The sequence below is a fragment of the Mytilus galloprovincialis genome, chromosome 1 (genome assembly GCF_965363235.1).
Source record: "Mytilus galloprovincialis chromosome 1, xbMytGall1.hap1.1, whole genome shotgun sequence".
Taxonomy (NCBI): domain Eukaryota; kingdom Metazoa; phylum Mollusca; class Bivalvia; order Mytilida; family Mytilidae; genus Mytilus; species Mytilus galloprovincialis.
Genome location: NC_134838.1, coordinates 101601513 through 101625151, shown reverse-complemented (window position 1 = coordinate 101625151; position 23639 = coordinate 101601513). Strand labels below are relative to the sequence as shown.

At 32.9% G+C, this 23639-nt stretch overlaps 1 protein-coding gene across 3 annotated transcripts; it reads right to left on the bottom strand.

Annotated features, from left to right (window-relative positions):
• Positions 1–87: 87 nt before the first annotated feature.
• On the bottom strand, positions 88–20657 carry LOC143047583 (PHD finger protein 24-like). 3 transcript variants are annotated; one of them, XM_076220698.1, is made up of 7 exons: positions 20333–20657; positions 19434–19643; positions 16688–16766; positions 16154–16341; positions 3644–3786; positions 2407–2452; positions 88–712 (listed from the first exon to the last, which is right to left on the bottom strand). In XM_076220698.1, the coding sequence occupies exons 1-6, from the start codon at positions 20567–20569 to the stop codon at positions 2422–2424; spliced, it is 888 nt and encodes a 295-aa protein (XP_076076813.1). In that variant the 5' UTR covers positions 20570–20657; the 3' UTR covers positions 88–712; positions 2407–2421. The 3 variants fall into 3 exon arrangements, with proteins under 3 accessions (XP_076076813.1, XP_076076805.1, XP_076076823.1); XM_076220690.1 differs by having other exon boundaries at positions 2407–2484; positions 20333–20656; XM_076220708.1 differs by lacking the exon at positions 88–712 and having other exon boundaries at positions 2407–2500.
• Positions 20658–23639: the final 2982 nt, after the last annotated feature.

Here is a 23639-nt window from a genome sequence, read left to right as displayed (position 1 = left end):
GAATCTCTCCAAAATCAGAAAGATATGACGAATACTGCAATAGAGATATTGAGAAACTTGGTATTGGTTTAACCTTCTATAAAACTGTCTGATAAATAAACCTGTTTAATATTTATGTTGAAACTACTGCAATGAAGACGAAATCTCCTGTCCTGCGTTTAATAGATGTTTCAGTCATGTAGCTTAAGAGACGGAACCAATTGTGATCCTTGTGTTTAACCCTGTCACAGACAGACGTTCCTCTATACAGTGTAATTAACTTAAATTGATAGTTCTTTAAAAATATGTCCACATAGATGAAACATAAAACGAAACATGTGAAGCAGACGACGGCGGATGACGTAGGGAGAATGAACGCTACCATTGGGATGTTGCATATGATGACAGTTGGCTTCAAAGAATCGTTTAGCTATTCTATAATTCTATATAATGTGAGTAATCAAAACATAGAAACGCACACTAGCAATAAAGTATTAGATATCTTCATAATAGCCTGTGATGACTAGATAGCTTTCTGATGTCTGGCTGTCTTTTCTGTTCATTTATGTAGTTGTATACGGTTATGGTAATTATGTAGTTTGAAAAATTCTGTGATTTTGAAAATTGCGTTAAAAAAATTACTGAATCACAAATCCGCACACATTATAAATTAGGTCTTCCACAAACTATATACAAGGCTTGTCCAGTCAGGAATTCAACCCAGGTTACGGTTCTACAAAAAAAGATTATTTGGTATAGCCATGCCACTCATAAAATGAAGTGTTAATGATAGTGTATGCAGTGCTTTATTTATATTAGAGTATAAGAAGGCATGATTGAAAAATAAAACGGAAAAAGTATATTATGCCTCGTTCACACGTACATTTAATTCAAATTCAATTCGAATCGAATTCGCTAATCGCTTTCACACACTCATCTTTCGAATTGATTCGAATTGACTAATTCGAACTATCCAATGCGCATTAGAAATACATTTTTGTTTATACGAATTAAAAGTTAACGTCGTTCGGACAGTAAAGTGAATTTGACGCACATTGCAATTCGAATTAGAATTGACGTTAGGACGTAAAACGTTTCGAATGCGAATTAAACTGATTGTTAATGCGAATCGAATTCGAATTACGTGTATTATTTTGACCATTGCTTTAATTCAGTTAATGCAAGCATGTGTTTCGAGTTGCCATGCATTTGTCTCCTCTTAAGTTTTTGTCGATTTGTTTCTATTCTGTGTTATCATATCCTCTAAATTTTGTTATTCAGCTGATTGATTTGGTGTATATTTAGAGGGTGGAGCAATCACAAAATTAGTTCAAACATTCACAATTAAATGTGCAAGTTACATACCGAGTAACTATGTCAGTGGTGCAAGTATAAAGATTTGAATTCTATTGAATCGCGCATAGTCGCGGAGCTAGGACAAGGGGCTGGCATTCCTCTTCAAATATTTATATTGCTATTTTAATATTGGAATAAGTACAATTGTTGTGTTTAATCAAATCGTCATACTATGAATAAATTAAACACAATGGTGCAGTATTAAGTTGACACCATTATACTTCACAATATATGTTTCCTCCATTTCAAAAGAAAAATTGCAGTAGGTTGGCAAATAAATTGTTTAAGTTTTGGTCAAAAGTGTTTATGTGAGGTAGGGAAAAAAAAGCTGAAAACTATTTTTTTAATTTAAACTGCAAAAGTAAGCAAAAGTACTAACTCCTTTGTAAATGCAAGTTTCGTTTTATGCCAATCAGTGATCTGATTTCAATAACCTACGCACATAGTCATTCTTCTAGTCTCATTTTAAAATAAACCTGTGTGGTACAGTGTATGGCTGTCCTTTTCATTCAAATACAAAAATGCACTCTAATCGACCTATGATCTGCTCATATTTTAGTTGTAACTGTTTTCAATGTTTTCATTTCAGATATTTCTAAGAGAAAAGCCATGCAGATATTAAAATGCAATAAGCGCCTTAAGTATCCAATAGTTATCAAAGGTACCAGGCTTATAATTGTATCGACAGGCACGCGTTTTTTCTACATAAGACTCATCAGTGACGCTCAGATCAAAAATGTTTGAAAGCCAAAACAAATACAAAGTTGAACAGCATTGAAGACCCAAAATTCCAAAAAAGTTTGTGCCAAAAACGGATAAGGTAATATATGCCTGGGATAAGAAAAGTATTTCGAATAATTTATACTTTTCCAACCAGTAAATTTATAAAAATGACCAAATAATTGATATTCCTGTCAGACCGAAGTGATGGCTACTGGGCTAGTGATACCCTCGGGGACAAAACGTCCACCAGCAGTGGCATCGACCTAGTTGCGTAAGTAGTTATCAAAGGTATCAGGCTTATAATTGATATTAACACTTGTTGTATCACATCAAGGCTACTTGACATACCCTTTGTTTTTCTTGTCATGTTCCATTACCATTTGCGCAGCTACATCTGCATGAAGATTTAAAGTCGACGAGTCAGTTCTGTACGAAATAAAGACTACATACTCTATATTTATAGATGAAAAGTGTTGATGATATTTTAAATCATATTTATTCAAAAACCGGCATGGGAATATAAGTAATATAAAGATGCTAATCTGTTTCTGTGACTACAATGTGTATGTTTTCTCTGATGTTTACGTAATTAAGTCTTTTTGCGTGTATAGGCATATATTTCTCATAGCTTGCATATCATAAATTCGTATGTTTAGAATTTCTTGGGAGGTATTTTTTCAATCTCAAAATTCTGATATGTTCAGAACTGTACTTTAATATATGTATATCAACAGACTTTTAAGTGCGAACAATTCTTTAAAATTACTAATTAAACGTTCGACATTTAGTTTGATAAACACGTTTTTAAGCAATGCATAAATATTGATCGGTAGAACCAAACAAACAAAGTTGTCACACTGACCCTGCTGAGAGTATAAGCTCCGAAGAAAGACAACTGTGTTTTTTTGTTTTTTTTTTTCTTTTAGTTTCTGTTTCAAGAGCGCAATTATTCGTCATGCATTTTCCATTACATGGGGTATCACTGGTGCTCCGTATTTTTTTCCTCGAAGACTATACAAACTAGGAAAAAACAGGTAGCAGTTCCTGTTACTACAGATGCCAGTTTTGTATTTTAACCAAAAATATATATATGGTCATGCGGCAAAATTGACTTAAAATGCAGTTGAAAAAAATCGTCTATTTTTTTCGCTCAATGAAAAAATGCATATTTTTAATAGCTCCGACGTGCAGAAATGGAAGATATTATCTATACTTTGTAAAATGTGAATATGATTTTCTGCATTTTTTAAACCTAATTGGATAAGCTTTCAATTAAATGTAATTCCAATCCTGTATCATCTAATCAGAAGCAGTATAGGATTCTATTCTGAGTACCATCTTTTAAAAAATGCTGGTAAAACGTAAACAGATAATTGCGCTCTTGTAACCTTCTTATAACTGGTGAATCCATTCACATGGGGATGTTTACAGAAGTAAATTGATTGATTAATTAACTAATTAAAACATCGTCAACGTTAACTTTACTAATTATCACATTTAATCCAAAAAAAAATATTTTCTCAAAAAATATTCATATTCATAAATCGCTTTAAAAAATGCAATACATTAAATTATAAATACTGACACATCTAATCTTTTGTACCAGTTTCTGTATGCCGTCAAAGCTTTGGTATGTGTCACTAGACCATCACCATCGTCATCCATGTGAGAGAACACAGCCTTCGCATGAACTATTTCCTTTTCTGTTAGCATGTCTAATAACTCGTCCTGCGAATTAAAACACCTGAATATGTTTAAAGAAATGACATATCGCACGTCCAACGTATATACGTCAACAACATCTTAAAATCAGTTCGTTTACAGAAGCCCCCAAAATAATCCTATAGCCTATCATGAGTGTTGGATATTTTCGCAGTATATTGAAGACTCATTGGTGGCCTTGTGCTATTTTGTACTCTTTGGTTGGGTTAACACTTTGACACATTCTCAATTTCCATTCGCACTCTACTCGACATTGTAAAAAACTCAGGTGAATTTTTTGCCAGTTTTGAGTTGTTTGTTTTCGTTTACAGGGTATTTTTCTAATTAAGGAATGACTGTAATATTTTTTCTGTCTATGAACAGGTCGAGAACTCTAGATTTTCTGACGTCAGAATATATTTGCATAGTAATTTCCAAAACACAAGGCCAATATGGCCTTGAAAAACTGACCAATCGACTCAATGAACTACAATGCATTGTGGGCTACTACGAGTAAACTACTACTTAAAACACGTGGAATTAGTGGGAAAACAGTCAATTAATATATTGTCTGGGACTCTCATTACCAAAGTTTTTATTCTGCAAATATATTTAATGTAAAATATATAACGTAATCTTCAATTTGCATGCTCAGATTAAAAAAATATCGTTTAATGGCTTCACGATTCGACTTTCTTTTTCGCCTTGCAAAAGTAGTTGAACCGGTTTTGTGCATTGTTATGAATTGAACCTGTATTAATTTCACGACATGACAGTGAAATATCCAACGAAGTGACCACTGTCCAGTAAGAAAATCATTTGAGCTCTTTTAAACCTGTATAATGTCATTGCAAAATCATTTCTGCCTAGCCTTGAAAACACGAAACTTTCATTGAAACACTTCTTTTTGTACTGAATGTGTATTTTTTTTTTATCAGGACCTGACCTAATAGTAAGAACATCATAATATTCAGTATGCTAAAAAGAAGTGTTATGAAAGCGGCATGGGCGGGTCCAGCCATTTTAAAAAGGGGGGTCCTAACCCTGGACAAAAGGGGAGGGGGTTCCAACTACATGTTCCCATCCAAATGCACTGATCGTCCAAAAAAAGGGGGTCCATCCCCCGGAACCCCCGCCCCTGGATCCGCCACTGAGCGGGTACGGTATATAGCTCAATACATTTTTTATAGTTTCATCCATCGATAATATCCGTTTGTTGCTAATTTTATCACAAAATATACCTCAGAGGTTTTTTTTATCGTTCGGCTGCTGTCCTGTTGACATATGTAAAATATCTCCAATATTAAAAGTCTCTGGATCATAGTGGGTGCCATATTACCTATTTTTTCTTTCTAAAACGTGTTTTGTATATAGAAATAAGAAGATGAGGTATGAGTGCCAAATGAGACATCTTTCCAACAAAGACATAATTTAGTAAAGTAAGCAGTCATAGGTCCGATGCTGAAAAGTAAGCTATTAATGACCCAAAAATTACTTGCGTAAAACAATCCAAACAAAAAAAACCCGACCCAATTAAATATATAAAAGGACAAGAAATCTATCCCATCAAAAAAAAAATATATTGTATAGGAACCTGTATTTCAGTGGTTGTCGTTTGTTTATGTGTTACATATTTGTTTTTCGTTCATTTTTTTTTATAATTAAGGCCGTTAGTTTTCTCGTTTGAATTGTTTTACATTGTCATATCGGGGACTTTTATAGCTGACTATGCGGTATGGGCTTTGCTCATTGTTGAAGGCCGTACGGTGATCTATAAATGTTAATTTCTGTGTCATTTTGGTCTCTTGTGGACAGCTGTCTCATTGGCAATCATACCACATCTTCTTTTTTGTTATAGATCCAACGCTGCAATTTTCACAAAACATATCAAATTTTCCACCTTGTCGCACATACATATGGATAAAATCATTACAGCTTATTTCCTAATGCATGTGGAGCAAAACTTTTGTTAGCTTGCTTGCTCTGTTTGTATATTGTACAAAATATAAAATATACAAGTTAAACTATGCCTATATATATATATTGTTTAAAGATGTCGATCTTATTTTCAAAGCTTGTATAAACAACTATACAAACAAAGCAAGCAAGCCAACCAAAGTTTTACTTTGCAGGTTTAAGAAATCAGCTGTAATGATTTTATTCAGTTTGGCAAATGTCCGAGCCCGTTAAAAAAAGAACAAACTGAAACTACAGTTGCTGACTTCACTACCTTCAAAAGAAAGGGAACAGTTTGGAAGTCCCATATACGGAAATGTGACCAACAAAAATACTTATAGATTTTGTTAACACTGCCATGAATGTAAATTTTTCTTCACCTTTTTTACGAACACAAAATTCAAGGATCCCACATTTGCCTTTAATTATCTATACGAACATTGCTGTACTCTTGAATATCAGCACCGGCTGTTATCGACAGCTTACTTTACACCAGTAAGTTTGTCTCATGGGTAATTGTGTTTTTTCGCTGTTGTTTCGTTGCTTCTGGTGGACAAATACATGAAATCTCTGTGCCATCATCAAACATGTTAATGGCTATATATCGGGTAATTCAAACCCTTTTTTCTTCGCATAGAAACAACTCTTCGTTAATCTGAGCATGGAAGTAATACTTTATATCACGAACTATAAATGAGGATACACAAAATGAAAAACTAAGCGAAATTGTGAATCCCGTATTGCACGAAAAAATGTGTTGTATTTCAGTAAATAACACGTGTTCTTGGTTGATTGTAGACACGTAGTAGTCCATCATGCATTGTGACTCATTTAGTGGATTGGTCAAAAACCTAGGTAAAAATAAATTGCGTCACATGTAAATAAACAATTACATGTGCGAGAACATAAGTATGCTAATTTATGCATTTCCATATAAGGTAGTGGTCCCGACCTGATGAAGAAATAACATAAAAAATTTGGTGCACACAGAATAACGCGCGTAGCGGGTTATTTAACAGTGTGCACCACATTTTTTTTTATGTTATTTCGAATAGACAGAAAAAATATTAAAGTCATTTCTTATAATTTAATTCTAAATTCCATTTTAAACCGTAGAAAACCATAAAAAAACGTCGATGACGTCACTGTCACATGACTTAATTATGTATATGGGCTCATAACAAAATAACGTCAGCCAATCAGAAGACGCGTTATATCCAAAATTAAATTATTATAAGATACACAAAAACAATATCAAGATCACTAAATTAAGGAATGATTAGTGAAAGAAATGTACTAGTAATTGGAATAACTGAGCGAAAATCATGATTTTACCGTCATAATTATGAGTAATTCATCGTAAATAAAGACAACTGGAGGGTTGAATATGCTAAAGGGCATCCGATACAGTTTCTCGATATAATGTCATTTTTATAATTTTGAAATATGTTGTAGGCCTTGGCGAGTTATAAAATAAAACACAAAATAAAACATAGGTCACCGTGCTTGTTTTCGAGAAAATTGAGGCTGAAAATTGGGGATTTGTGCAATTTTGTAAAATAATTAGGCAATGTTATAAAATTTTTGGAGCAGATATTCTTCGTCGTAAATTATTAAAATCGAGTTCAATCTGAAGCTGTGATAAATGGCAATAAAGAAAATAATAAATCACTACACGAATAACTATAAAATTATTCAAGTCTTGCTTGACATTGCGGACCAGATGCTCAAAGTGGAATTTTTCTAAACCTAAAAAAATGGAATAAAACTGTTTCTGAAAATGTCATTTTTATTATTTTTCTTCATAAACTGCATTTTGTCATGCTTTCTCCAAATCTCAAATAAAAAATATAGGTCACCGTGCTGGATTCCATGATAATCGCGATTTATCCTAAAAAATTGAGTCACCCCTTTGTAACCTCAACGTTAGCGCTAAAGTGCACGACGTCGCTGGCAGACAATTTCGACGTTATCGCTTCAAATTACCGGCGACATTTTTCAGATGTATAAATATTGCTTGTAAAGTACTATCTGTAAATTGGTAACATTGTTTTCGGAAGTAAAATCATGTGAATAACAAATACCTCTATGTGTTGTGGTCTAAGTGAGAAACATCTCAAGAAAAGTTATTACGGACTGTTGATAATGTTTACGGCTTTCAAAAGTTAAAGACTCGGCAATTTAGAACATGACATACAGATACATTTACTGTACACACTCGTATATTATTTCATACTGTATGATGACCTCTATATGTTGTTCTTTGTTTTGTTTTGTTTGGTGGCTGCTGTTTCATTACACATACTCCTTAATATCCCTTAATTTACGTTTTTATCACTGAGAAAATCCGTTTTTGTTGATACGAATTTTAAAAAAGTTAGCGTCGATTGGACAGTAATCAAATTTGACGCGCATTAGAATTTACGCTAGGACGTAATACATTTCGAATGCGAATTAAACTAATTCGAATTACGTGTGAACTCAGCATTCTCCTGCAAACGGAACTTCTTTTTTTTTGTACATAAATTGCAGCACATAAATTATGTCGTAACTTTTCTCGTTTGAGTTGTTTTACCTTGTCATTTCGGGGACCTTTTATAGCTGACTATGCGGTATGGGCTTTGCTCATTGTTGAAGACCGTACGGTGACCTATAGTTGTTAATTTCTGTGTCATGTTTGTCTCTTGTTGAGAGTTGTCTAATTGGCAATTATACCACATCTTCTGTTTTATGTGGTCAGAAAACAGAAGCAAAATCTTACAAAGGAGAATCTTCAATTTGCTAATGGATGCTTTTGTCCAGACAGAGAAACTATGATTTTGAAATTTTTGATTTGGCTAAAAAACGATTGAATTAATAGCGAGAGGACTGGATATATTACGATTAGTTGCGATTAAAATCATTCTCTCATAGCGTAATTTTATTGGTAAATAACTATATATTTTTTCAACCACAGCGCGTACATAAAATACCGCATGTCCATTCCCCTGTCTGTCCTTCCGGACTTCTGGTTAATTAGATTTTTCAAGTGTACCATTCTTGCCAACTTTCTAAAAAACTGGTATCGTATGGACACGTTCGAAAATCAGTGCATATCAACTATTCTTTAAAAGAGTTATGCCATTTGGAAATATTAATTGTATTGAAAATTGCATTGTATTTTCTGTCATTCCATCATTTCTCTAATATATCTATAAAAAAAACAAAGAAAAAAAATAAACAGCTGCGCTTCGAGCGCATGATACGCCCTTCGTCTTATGAAAAGAACCAAACATAATACATGTTTTTAAAATAACACGGGGGTTGTACGGGAAGTCATGCTAGGTATATCCTGACTCATTCATTATTCTTGCTCCATAGGAAGTTTATATATCACAACATGTTTTACATGATCCCCAAATTGAAGCTCAATAAAAATTCAAGGACTCAAAAATTAAGTAAAGAATCATCACCAAAGTATACAGACCTTAAGAATAATTTAACTAAAAAGTATGTGAAGTTTTATGGAATAATTATAGATAGTTTCTGAGATACGGCACGACATGTGAACCCCCACCCCCTTTTTGTCATAAACTCAATATCTCTAAAGTCAAATTCTGAATCATTCTCAAAAGTATATACAAATTCTTCAGAATTATATAACCAAAGAGTGTGTAAAGTTTTGAGCAATAGTCATAAAACGTTTTCTAGATACAGCGCGAACTGTAAAAAAAACGGTTCTAGTTACGAAGTCCTGTAACTTATAAAGTTCACCAAAAATGATACAGATCGTTTGACCATCATGATCTAAAAAAAACAACCATGTTCAGTTTAATGATAATATGCTGTACCATATTTACGACGGACAGACGGACGCGGGCATTTTTATACCATTATGTCCTGTCAAAATTTTTACGGGTGTATAAACATATTGTTTGCTATTGCCTTTTGTTAGATAAACTACGTGCAACGTGGAGGAAATATAAACTTTGTTCTTTTATAAAAGTTGTATCATTGTTTGTATTAGCGGCATACCATTATTTTTTTACATAAATAAATTGAATAAATTGTTTAGAAAGGAAATTGACTTCTTCGTGTACATACATTTTCGGTATTAGTTTTAAAATATCATTGGTTTTCTGTGCAAAAAAATCGGATCCGGACCAAATCGTGGATGATGAATGATAATAAAATTTTAATTGACATGCATGATATTACTAATTAGTAACACTAAAAGGGTCAGCCGTCTTGAGATTGCTCACTATACGATATTTGTTGAAGATCTCAAAGAAACAGTAATGTGTTTTATTTCTTATTATGTTATTAGACTGTTATCCTGGTAGAATCAAATGCACTGACTAATATTAATGGCGTAGAAATTAGCATGCGGGAGAACAAGAAATTGGAGCATGGAAATTCCACATTACGTTTCTTATTACGGAAAATGACACGCATTACGTCCCGCAAAAAGTGACGTTTTGCGGGAATTCAAACGCTTAACGTCGCGCCAAGAGTTAACTCCCTTGAAACTGTATCGGATGCCCTTAATTCCAAAACATGTGATACAAGTGGAAAATATTGATGAATTTTAAAAATATTATAATCAAACATAACTCTGTGAAAAAATTGTGTATTTACAATGAATTGTTTTTGAGTAATCCAGTTTTCAAATTTTATGACCAATCAAGTCAGTACTTTTAGTCAAAATTTTGAGAAAATGGGTTAGGGATATAAAAAATGATTTTACAAGAATTATGTACATCCCATATCATTTTGGTCTTTTCAAATTTCTTAGATATGTATTTTCTTCAATTAAGGAATGACTGTAATATTTTTTCTGTCTATGCACACTGAATAACGCGCGTAGCGAGTTATTTAACAGTGTGCACCACATTTTTTATGTTATTTCGAATAGACAGAAAAAATATTAAAGTCATTTCTTATAATTTAATTCTAAATTCCATTTTAAACAGTAGAAAACCATGACAAAACGTCGATGTCGTCACGGTCACATGACTTAATTATGTATATTGGCTCATAACAAAATAACGTCAGCCAATCAGAAGACGCGTTATATCCAAAATTAAATTATTATAAGATACACAGAAACAATATCAAGATCACTAAATTAAGGAATGATTAGTGAAAGAAATGTACTAGTAATTGGAATAACTGAGCGAAAATCATGATTTTACCGTCATAATTATGAGTAATTCATCGTAAATAAAGACAACTGGAGGGTTGAATATGCTTAAGGATGTATTCTTCTGACTTTTCAGTCGCATTCAGTCTCGTTGAAATCTCGTTCTTGAATTATTTCCAAAACATGTGATACAAGTGGAAAATATTGATGAATTTTAAAAATATTATAATCAAACATAACTCTGTGAAAAAATTGTGTATTTACAATGAATGGTTTTTGAGTAATCCAGTTTTCAAATTTTATGACCAATCAAGTCAGTACTTTTAGCCAAAATTTTGAGAAAATGGGTTAGGGATACAAAAAATGATTTTACAAGAATTATGTACATCCCATATCATTTTGGTCTTTTAAAATTTCTTAGATATGTATTTTCTTCAATCAAGGAATGACTGTAATATTTTTTCTGTCTATGAAGAAATAACATAAAAAATTTGGTGCACACTGAATAACGCGCGTAGCGAGTTATTTAACAGTGTGCACCACATTTTTTATGTTATTTCGAATAGACAGAAAAAAATATTACAGTCATTTCTTATAATTTAATTCTAAATTCCATTTTAAACCGTAGAAAACCATGAAAAAACGTCGATGACGTCACGGTCACATGACTAAATTATGTATATGGGCTCATAACAAAATAACGTCAGCCAATCAGAAGACGGTTTACATCCAAAATTAAATTATTCATTTATAACAAAAAGGAGAAATAATATGCATTTTGTTCTTAAATCTGAGAAAAATCACAAAAATACAAAATTGACAGCATGGTAAATTTTACACAAAAAAGCATCAAAATATGATAAAACTTTCTAATATTAACACCTACCTATAGTTTTTTTTTTAAGTAAAATTTATTCCGATTGGTCCACTTCATCTTTATAAAAAGTATGAAAAAAAGTTTAATTGTAGAACTGTGATTTTTTTCGTGATAATAGCTCAAAAATAGGGAAATATTGATGAAAAATTGAAAAATTATCAAAATTGGGCATTTTCAAAGGACTGTAGCAAAAAAAGAAGTGCACCACCATATGATTTTTTCTTGACCAATTATTTTGTTTTAGTCTTATAAACCCAAAAAAATCAGGTTAAGAAAAAAAGTTTAATTCTAGAAATGTTTATCTCCTCAGAGGTGTACATCCTTAAAGAACGTCGCGTGAAAACAACAACGACAAAACACAGAAAAGACAAAGACATCTTCCACAAAGGAATATTGCTTTAATAAACTTTAAAACTATAAAGTTCGGAATACTTTAACAAAAAAATAAGACTGAAATATAATACAACTAATGAACGATTAGGATCCCGACATTGTACAGATACACACACACCACTTGTAATGCCCGCGTCACACTGTCCCGATTTTTACACCGATGGCAACACGATTATGGAAATTTTCAAAATCGGGACTGATCGTATCCAGATCGGGCTATTCGTAGTGCCATCTTTAACCATCGTAGAACCATCGGCCACCTTTTCTACCCTTCGGAAACAACTTCGGAATGCCCGCGTCACACTGTCCCGATTTTTATATACGATGGACACCCGAATGCGAAAATTGTAAGTTCGTACGAAGTTGGTCCCGATCTCGTTAAAATACCAAAAGGTGACAGAAGAAAGTACGATGAATAACGAAGTCTATACGATGTTGCCGAAATTATATACGATAGCAAAAGATGGACATACGAAGGTTAACCGAAGACGGGTATTTAAGCTTCATATCTCAGCCGAAGACTACACGATGGATCACGAAGGCTACACGATGGATTACGAAGGCTTCACTATGGATTACGAAGGCTACACGATGGATTACGATGATGGCGCGATGGCCATACGATGTCTAAAAGATACGAACAGAATTTCGACAACATATCGTTTCTGTACAAGTCTGCCATGCATGGCGGGAAATCGATCTTTTTGTCTAATTCTTATAAAACTTAGTTTATTATCCCCTCGCCTACTACATGTAAGTTGTGTGTATATAAAATTGTTATTGACACTCTAGACCCAAAATGCTCAAAACTTGGTATGGTGTTACTTGTTAAGAATATCTTAAGCGCTATTGACTTTAAAGTTCAAAGGTCGAGGTCACAGTGGCAGTTGTAATACAAGGCAATATCACCCTTGTGGACACTCTAAAACCAATATGCTTCAAAAGATTTTAACCACATTTGGTATATTGTTCCTCCTTGTAATGATCTGACATTTTTTACGTTCAAGGCCAAAGGTCAAGGTCATGCAGATGGACTTGTTTTTCTCCTTGAAATAGCATAATACACAGGAATTGGTTGCTCATTTTTTTACCTGCTGGTTATAAAGACAATATTAAAGGTATATTTCCAGTTACTGAATGTTTTGGTTGATTTCTAGAAAAATAGTTTATGTATCAAATATGCATATTCAATTTACCATTTTCTGCATGTGTATATACAAATATAGTGTCCATATTTGTCCCCAATATGTTACATACGAGGGGATGCCACGCTCGGCATTGCCTTGTTTGAACTGTAAAATGTGTGCACTAGTCTGAATAATCACCCATAATTATGCCCATGTTTACTGATTTATCTTAAAGGTAAGGTAATGGGTTCGTTGATCCCTTTTATTCAAAAAGAGCTCTTTCCAGGAGAATATCATAATAATATAGACAAAAGGAAGGATGTGGGGAAAGCAACAAATGCGGCAAAATATGACATATAGAAAACAAAATGGTTATGGAGTTAACATTCGTGTGACAACAACTCAGACGATACATAAAAAAATCAGAATAATGAAGAAAAAGTTGGTTTCCCTATAAACATGTACCTGCAGTGTTGGTGTACGAGGCGCGTTTATGATTTTCATTATGTTACTTGATATGGAAAATTGACAAAAATAATATTTTATCTGTAAAAGTAAATCCTGAGCCTGTAATAGCTGCTCTTCTTGTTCCATTTGAATAAATAGAAACAACGCTGTCGCCTTTCTTGTTCTCATAGAATCATATGATATGAGCTCCATGTTTTGTGAACGTCTTTCTTAACTGTCATATTAGACTGACCATTGCATATCGCGCATGGCACTTTAAATGTATTTTAACGCGAAAATTAACTTACATTTAGTTGGATTTATTGCCGTCGTAGTTCCATCTTGTCGCCTTCGTACTTTTATTCGATGGCAACAGGACGGGATTACGAGGTCTTCACGAAGTCGTGTTGCCATCGTAAGACCTTCGGGTATCTTCGTGATTCATTCGTGTAGACATCGTAATGTCAAAACTGCCCGATGGAAACGATGGAAACACGAATGCAATACGATGTGCAAAGATGCATTCCCGGTGACATTACGATAGTGAGGATGGTGATACGAACTCAATACGAACCCTCAACATCGGACGCACCTTCGGGGATTTTTTAACATGTTAAAAAATTTAGAACCCTTCCCGAAGTTGTCCCCGAAGGCTAGAAAAAGTGGCCGATGGTTCTACGATGGTTAAAGATGGCACTACGAATAGCCCGATCTTGATACGATCAGTCCCGATTTTGAAAATTTCCATTATCGTGTTGCCATCGGCGTAAAAATCGGGACAGTGTGACGCGGGCAGAAAGGGTTCTCAAGTTTTTAACATGTTAAAAAATCCCCGAAGGTGCGTCCGATGTTGAGGGTTCGTATTGAGTTCGTATCACCATCCTCACCATCGTAATGTCACCGGGAATGCATCTTTGAACATCGTATTGCATTCGTGTTTCCATCGTTTCCATCGGGCAGTTTTGACATTACGATGTCTACACGAATGAATCACGAAGGTACCCGAAGGTCTTACGATGGCAACACGACTTCGTGAAGACCTCGTAATCCCGTCGTGTTGCCATCGAATAAACGTACGAAGGCGACAAGATGGAACTACGACGGCAATAAATCCAGCTAAATGTAGGTTAATTTTCTCGCTAAAATACATTTAAAGTGCCATGCGCGATATGCACTGGTCAGTCTAATACGACAGTTAAGAAAGACGTTCACAAAACATGGAGCTCATATCATATGATTCTATGAGAACAAGAAAGGCGACAGCGTTGTTTCTATTAATTCAAATGGAACAAGAAGAGCAGCTATTACAGGCTCAGGATTTACTTTTACAAGTAAAATATTATTTTTTGCCAATTTTTCATATCAAGTAACATAATGAAAATCATAAACGCGCCTCGTACACCAACACTGCAGGTACACGTATATAGGGAAACCAACTTTTTCTTCATTATTCTGATTTTTTATGTATCGTCTGAGTTGTTGTCACACGAATGTTTACTCCTTAACCATTTTGTTTTCTATATGTCATATTTTGCTGCATTTGTTGCTTACTCCACATTATTCCTTTTGTCTATATTATTATGATATTCTCCTGGAAAGAGCTCTTTTTGAATAAAAGGGATCAACGAACCCATTACCTTACCTTTAAGATATATCAGTAAATATGGGCATAATTATGGGTGATTATTCAGACTAGTGCACACATTTTACAGTTCAAACAAGGCAATGCCGAGCGTGGCATCCCCTCGTATGTAACATATTGAGGACAAATATGGACACTATATTTGTATATGACACATGCAGAAAATGGTAAATTGAATATGCATATTTGATACATAAATTATATTTTTAGAAATCATGTACAGTATAATATACATGTATATTCAATATTGATCAAACAATTTAAAACGCGTGATGCCTTCGGCATATAATTTAAATGCATCGTAAGTTTTACACGACGTCTTTTAGACATCGTATGGCCATCGCGCCATCATCGTAATCCAACGCGTAGCCTTCGTAATCCATCGTATAGCCTTCGTGATCCATCGTGTAGGCTTCGGCTGAGATAAGAAGCTTAAATACCTGTCTTCGGTTAACCTTCGTATGTCCATCTTTTGCTATCGTATATAATTTCGGCACCATCGTATAGACTTCGTTATTCATCGTACTTGCTTCGGTCACTTTTTGGTATTTTAACGAGATCGGGACCAACTTCGTACGAACTTACAATTTTCGCATTCGGGTGTCCATCGTATATAAAAATCGGGACAGTGTGACGCGGGCATAACAATTGACGAGCAAATTAAGCAAGCTCTTAACTCGATTATAGAATATAAAAGTATAGATTTAGTTTTAACAATAATAATAAAAAAAACCGACATATTAAATAACGCTCGTAGTTATTGAAATCAAGCTCAAATTTATGAAATTCCTGATATGAAATCTCTTACCAATGCTAGTACCTTTACTTACCGTTGGTCTTTTTGCCAGAAATGACCTAGCTTCATGACTGAGGAATTCCCACCAATTTATACGTCCATCTTTGTCCGTATCAATTTTTTTAAACTGTAAAACGATTTGTTGTTTTCCGCTGTCTGTTGATGCCATGTGAACCGTTTTATTTTTGTAATTTACAAATTCTTCTTGCGAAATATACGAATCTGAATTATAAAATGTTGTGTGTAACTGGAAATTTTTGTTTTGATCATTAAAAAAACGTAGTTGAAAAAAGTGTCAAAATAGGTGCAATTTGGGTACCGTCACGTTATATTCATAATTTTAGAACATGCAATGTAATTCCCTGAAGGTTTAATTATCAATACAATTGTAAAAGTTGAAGAACAGATTTAAGTTTTATAACTTAAAAACATTTGAAAATATAAGATTACAATTTTATCATTCTTGAAAATTCTTAAGTATGATCGTCTAGAATTGTATATATAGCATTATATGCAATTTTCTTTGCGCTTTAAAACCATGCATTTTTTCTATGAAAAGCATACTTACCGCCATTAATGTCTATTTCATCAAATATCTCAAAAAGAGTTGAGGTTTCTTTGTCGGTTAGAAGATGAGATAAGTTTGCCTGGGAAAAAATGAGGAAATATAAATATTAAAAGATAGAAATTGATGTGATCGGTGCCAAACTCTAAAGCTATCAATAATAGATCAATACAACTAATCGACAAGATAAAAGTCGGTATCGATTCCTGGAATGCAACAGAATTTTTATAAAAAAAAAGAATTTTTCAACTTTCAACTTTTTTCGGTAAGCTGTCTTTAAAATGAAGGCAATACATGCTTAGTGAATAATTGCTTTTTTTTTTACCTTCGTCATATAAACTTTGATGGATAGTTGTCTCATTGACAATCATACCACATCTCCTTATCTTAATACTGCATTTAAGACATAATTTGAATTTTAAATGTAGATGAAATATTTATTATCATACTATTTATTCTTGTAAAAAAATCAAACGACAAATAAAACACACATACAAAATCAAACACGCACACATGTTAATGGTTTGCAAGAAATACAAGAAAGGAATGTCCTTTGACGTTGCACACGTTATTGCGTCAATACTGTGTATTCAACAAGTCCACACTAATAAACAGCTTTTCTATGAAATCATAACAGTTAAAATATATAAAACTTATATCCATAGACTAGACAGGTAAATACTATTTCGAAAAAAAGTGCAAATTGTTTTATCATACATTACTATACCGGTAGTCTAAAATAAGGACAACATATTGACAAAACGTCAAAAATATGCGTGTCAGACGTAACAGACTTTACGCATAATAACTTTAGTAGGGGTGTTTGTGTTCTTCAAAACAGTGTTATATCCACGAAAATTCGAATGAATGATATGCTTTATATATACAGTATTACAATATTACTGAATATGCGTTCCTGTAACGATCAACGCTAATTTTTGGTAAAAACAAATAGTGGTCATTAAGTTCAGGTTTTGGAAAATGTTAAGTTATCAAAATTTATAGGTTTTAAAGTATAAGATTATATGATATTTCGTCTGTGTAAATTATGCTAATAAAAGTACATACATAGACCATATCAGAATCGAATTTTTGCAGCACTCACACTTCATATAAAAATGCAACGGCTTCTGGCAAATGTCTTGCAAGATGTCCAATGTCGGATTTTGCCGCTTTTTACAAATAAATTGGCATTTGCGACGCTATTCATTGAAAACTTCGATTAGTTGCATGCTATATAGTGCTTTTCTGTAATTGTGCTTTAACTTTGCAAAACAGCTACATAGTTTTTAATAATTTGGGTAGTCAAAACGACTTCGTTTCAAAGAAATGAAATGTCTTGCAAGTTTGTCCACTGGAGGATTTTCATACGTTTTCAACGTCAATATCTATTCGGGGTACGCTAATTATGATGGATCATCTGTATATATTTCCTCAGACAGAATTTTCTTGATGGTCAGATACTATCAATAAGACCACAAAGTATTAAAAAAATTCGATGACTGGGGTTGTTCGTTTAGATGAGGTTCTGTAGTTGTGAAAAAGTTAGTATCATAAGAGGATAAAAAATCCTCTTTTTTCAAATTTTCAAATTTGGGAAGCGTAAAACTTCGATTTTTTTTATTTCTCTGCAATAAGATTCATATGTATAGAACTTGAAAGTAAAAATGAAATTGGGCCTAAGCGTGCCATTGGCTATATACACCTTTCCACATCATACAAAGCTTGTAAATATATGAGATGAATTATAATTAACCATTTATTTCTGACACTCGTTTCATTTTTTAATCTAATTGTACCGCTATTAGTAATTGAATTTTATATGAGCAAGACTCGTTTAACTTGTTATTCCCGACAAACTTTTTATAGTAAAGCAAAATATATATCTTCCTCCTTTTCGGATCTAAATGGGGAAACATTGCATTTTATTACGTTTTATGTCAACTGGTCTCTGGTAGAGAGTTGTCTCATTGGCAATCATCATACCGCGTATATATCTTCTCATTTCATATAGATTTATGCAATACGAAATATTTTGTTGTTTGTTGCTTACGCTACTTTCAGTGGAAAATATTTCATGCATATTCAGTACAACTAATCATTAAGAAGTATCCATATTGATATGCAAAACAAAAATTACAAGCGAAATAAAATAAACTCAATACATATAATTTTAGTCTTCCAAAATTTGGTCTCGAATGTACATGAAAATGGTTATTCCGGGAACACGTGTCGTGCACATGAGAATCGATATCATAAGGTTTGTTTTGTTTTGTATTTTAAAATTTATAGCTGTTTTTCATCCGTTCTTGGCGTGTTTTGCTATCATTTATTTTCCATATTATGCTGCATGTTTAAGTTTTAGTCCCTTATTTAACAATTACCCAGAAAAATGTAAATGCGCCCACCCCAGAAGTACATACTTTTAGATTGATGGTCCTAGAGGCAACTGCCATGTTGTCGTAGCCAAATTGATTTTCAGTTTAAAGAGATTTCCTGTCTTCAATGAAACGAAGGTTTCAACTTTATCAACCGAAAATATTTTTTTAATTATATTGTATTAGGCTGGTATTTTTAAGACTTAATGTCATTGACCATGAAGTGTTGACATATTTGACTTGCCATCCAAATTTTTGTCTCTACGAAATAATTGAGAATTAAATAATAAACAGTATCCAGATTGCCTATTTTAATGTTATTCAAAAAAGCTACGAACATGAAACTTGTGAGTAAATTTATTTGTACTTACACATTTATAACAGCTCCAGCCACTATTTGTATGTCTTCTATCCATGGTTTCCTTGTCAAACTGGGAACATTCTGAATCATTCAACAATTCTACACATTTTTTATGGAAGGCACGGGTACACACGCGACAAGGATATACATCCTCCTTACTAAAGTGAGGAAAAGGCTCTTCGCAAACAAAACAGTACTCATCGTGACCATTCTTATTAAGCTGTAAGTAATAATCATCATTAACATTTTGGTATATCAAATCATAATGACTTTTGTATTCTCTTGATAATCCGAGACTGCAGTAGAAATCTTTATATTCTTTTGTGAAGCAACTCAGTGCTTTCAACGTGGTTTGTGAAGTTGTAGGGACTGCATCCGGGAAGCAGCAAACCAACAAAACAACAAAAAATTAAAAAAAATCATAGGTCAACATCCTTTCATCAACAACTAGCAAATGACTTAATCGCAGATGCACTAGGTGGAAACAGTGTTGTATAAATTTTATGGAGACTGCTAATCTTAAGATCTACCATCTACATCAAATACATTAAAATGACAAAAAGACGAAAAACAACCACTGACGATGTGACTTACTATGAACATGCACATGAATATTGGTCGGTTTTGTAATTACAACCTCCTCTCCAACCCCACCTTCAACCCACTGCGTCTTCATTCTCGTGATATAATAAACAAAATGTATAGAAAAGAAAATAGTGAATACCTCTACTTGGCATCTTATGCGTTGCTGAGAAGATGGTAATATATTTTAAAGTTGTCCTCAACTGTGAGTATACATAATAGACAAACATATAAAATAGTTTTGTTTTTGTAGTTGTTGTTGTTAAATGTCTTTTCTAATAATCATAATAAAGATATCAAGTGTTATAAGGAATTGGCTGAACATACCGTGTATTCTACGTCTCTAGTTTTTGACGCTGGTACCACAGAAAGTTTTCGTACTCTAAACTGATACCGCTCCGTTATGTCTATATCTTCTTTGCCTTCTTTCAAATCTTCCACCATGTGTTCAACAAATTTAATCAGTTCGGCACGTTCCTTTTTGTGATCTTTACAATGTTTTGCAAAACTACCGATTACTTTTGCTTTTGGAATGAAGGAATCCCACAAACTTTTGTCGGCCATTATGGAACAAAATATGAAATGACAGTTTTTTACAGTACACAACTGTAATTAAGCAGCAAGCACAAGAATTTGAAAGATTGACTTAAATCTATATGTGAAGTGCCATAAGATATTTAAAGATGTTATGCAATAATAATTTTGAAGCTTAGGATTATCCATTGCTTAATTAATAGCGCGTCAATGGTAAAACGTGATCCCATATTTATGAGACTTTAAATCAAGTGTAAATAACTGACTTTAACTTATTTATATTTCTTATAGTGATTTTAAATCCAAATAGTTTTGCAATATAATATTAAATTATTTTATATTTTCAGACAATAATATTAACAAAATAGGTGTTCCTGGTAAGATGCTGGTAACATGGCACAAGAAAGACACCCAATTTGAAAAAGAAACTATGGAAGAGGTCGATTTGGCTAGGTTTGGGATTATTATAACTAGACCAGCAAACTAAACATTAAGATAACGTGAAGATACAGACACATCCATTGTCGAGTCTCAGATAGTATAGTATTCAGTGGCATTAAAATAGCTGTTAATTTCTGTGCCATTTTGGTCTCATGTGGAGAGTTGTCTCATTGGCAATCATACCATATCTTCTTTTCTACAGCCCTGTAAATTGTAAATATTTTTTACGCTTCATCCCCTTCCTGTCACACGGACATATATTGATTTAATACCTGGAATGTCCGATTAACGTATCATTTGGACTTGGATTAAAATCAAATCAATTCAATTGCTTTATTGTCACCAAAATTTACAGTTTTTGGCATTTAAGTAAAAAAATATTTACAACTATAAAGAAAATATAACCTTTAAATTTTGAAAATACACGTCATCGTTTAATACAGTTATGATAACAATCGTAAGTTATGACATTGAACTGGTATTTACTTCGCCTGAAATGCAGGGTGGTTTTTATAAGTAATAAAAAACGTGTTAAGTTTTACATAGAAAGGACGAGATTTCAACAAAAATGCTATTATCGTCATTTTTGCGTCTATAACTCGTCGCTTCTATTCATTTACTTTTCATAAATTTTCTCTTCTGAAACTACTGGATCAAATTTAACCAAAATTGCAGCAATTCTCATCGGGGTATTAACTTTTAGAAATATGTCCGACGATCCCGCCTACCAATAACATCGCTGACGTGTCTAGTTTTAACACATAGGGGTGAAATGCTAGTTTTGTGTTTTAAATCAAAAACTGCTATGGATAGAGAAAATCCGATCGGAGCAAAAAAGTTCAGAATGTTTGTAATCTACCTACTTAGATATACGTAACGTAGATGTGGTATGAGTGCAATGAGACAACTTTCCATCTAAGTCTCAATGTGGAAAAAGTGAACAATTATTGGGAAACAACACATAATTGTAAAATTCTGTTTTCACCAAAACTATCAGACGTCTTTTTATAGGCGTAATTGTCGAGTTTCCAAATTATATATTTTGAAATGATAATCTTTACCATTTTTATTTTATTTTGCATTTTGGCTCGATAGACAGAAACTTATACAAATGAAGGGTTACAGGGTAAAAGTTAACTCAAATATTTGTAAGAGTATATATGTTACAGTGAATTTGTATAATCAGGGATTATGTAGAATCCCTGATTTTTCAGGGAATATGTAGAATCACTAAAATCATTAGTAATTATATATAATCCCTGAAAATGACCAGTGATTTTACATAATCACTGAACATTTTAATAATTATTCTACAATTTCCCTAATATAATTTCAGGGATTATGAATAATTTAAGGATCCTTTGTTTGATAAAAAAAAAAAATGAAAATATATAAACAAATTCTCATTTTTTACTTTTATATTCCTTGCCAGATGAAATAATTTTGCTTTTGAACACAGAGGATGGTTTTAAAGATATAACCAGCACAGGGTTTCGAGATAGAGTTTAAGTCTTCAAAATTAACAATATCAAGATTCCCTTTATAGCGATAACTTTACATGTAGTGTTTGTTTATTAAAAGCAAGCTTCAAATGGATATCCATGTTCTATTCTTAAATCCACAGAGCATGTTATTTGTGGTACATGTAAAACAAATGGTGAAGAAGATTATGGAAGATGTTTTTTTTTCGTTTTTGTTCAAACAGAGACATGTTTCTGGTTCAAATGAACAAGAAATCCAAACAGAGAAATCTTACACATGTAATGTATAGAAAAGCTAAGGATTGACAATAAGAACTAAGTTTTAGAGCATTTGGTGTTATATTCTCATAGCAAAAAAGGAAAGGGAATTAAAAAAAAAAACATAATGGTAATTGTTCAACAAAAGTATGATAAAGGATATTGCCTGGTAAAAAAACATATCTTAATCGAACCAGTTCGAGGTTGCTAATTTCTCTTTTTTTACAGATGTTTTTACTGAACACTTTATTCTCAGGCGGGTCATAAAATCTGATCTGATATGTGAAGAAAAATGTTTTCTAAAATTTGGATATTGTCAATGTGGTAAAAACAGATGTGAAGCGTGTTATTTTAATATATTATGTTTAACATTTTAATATACTGTGCTTAACATTTTGAAAAAGAACAAATTAACATTTTGATATTTTGTTCTTAGCAGTCTACAATTTAAGTTTATATAGTGTATTGCTGTTTCAATATGATTTCATAGCATAAATAATTTGACTTTTATTCATTTTCTTTATAAATAAAACTATTTCTTCATTTCAGTTATTATGTATAATCCCTGTCGTTATTTCTAGTGATTCTACATAATCCCTGAAAATTTTAGTGATTATATATAATCCCTAAACTGGCCAGTGATTCTACATAATCCCTGAAAACTTCAGGGATTCTACATAATCACTGATTATACAAATTCACTGTAACATATATACATTACTGTTCAGCAGATTTTATAACACTATTGGTCATTTACGCTATGAACTTGAAGGCGTTATCGCCATTGCAGGATAGCAGTTGAAAACCATTGAAAGGCCGAAGATCGCTACCATAAAGCAATGTTCATTTGATTCTTCGAATATGTGAAGCTGTGCTAATTCTATGGTTCTACCCGATATGAGCTAGATCCTGCAAATAAC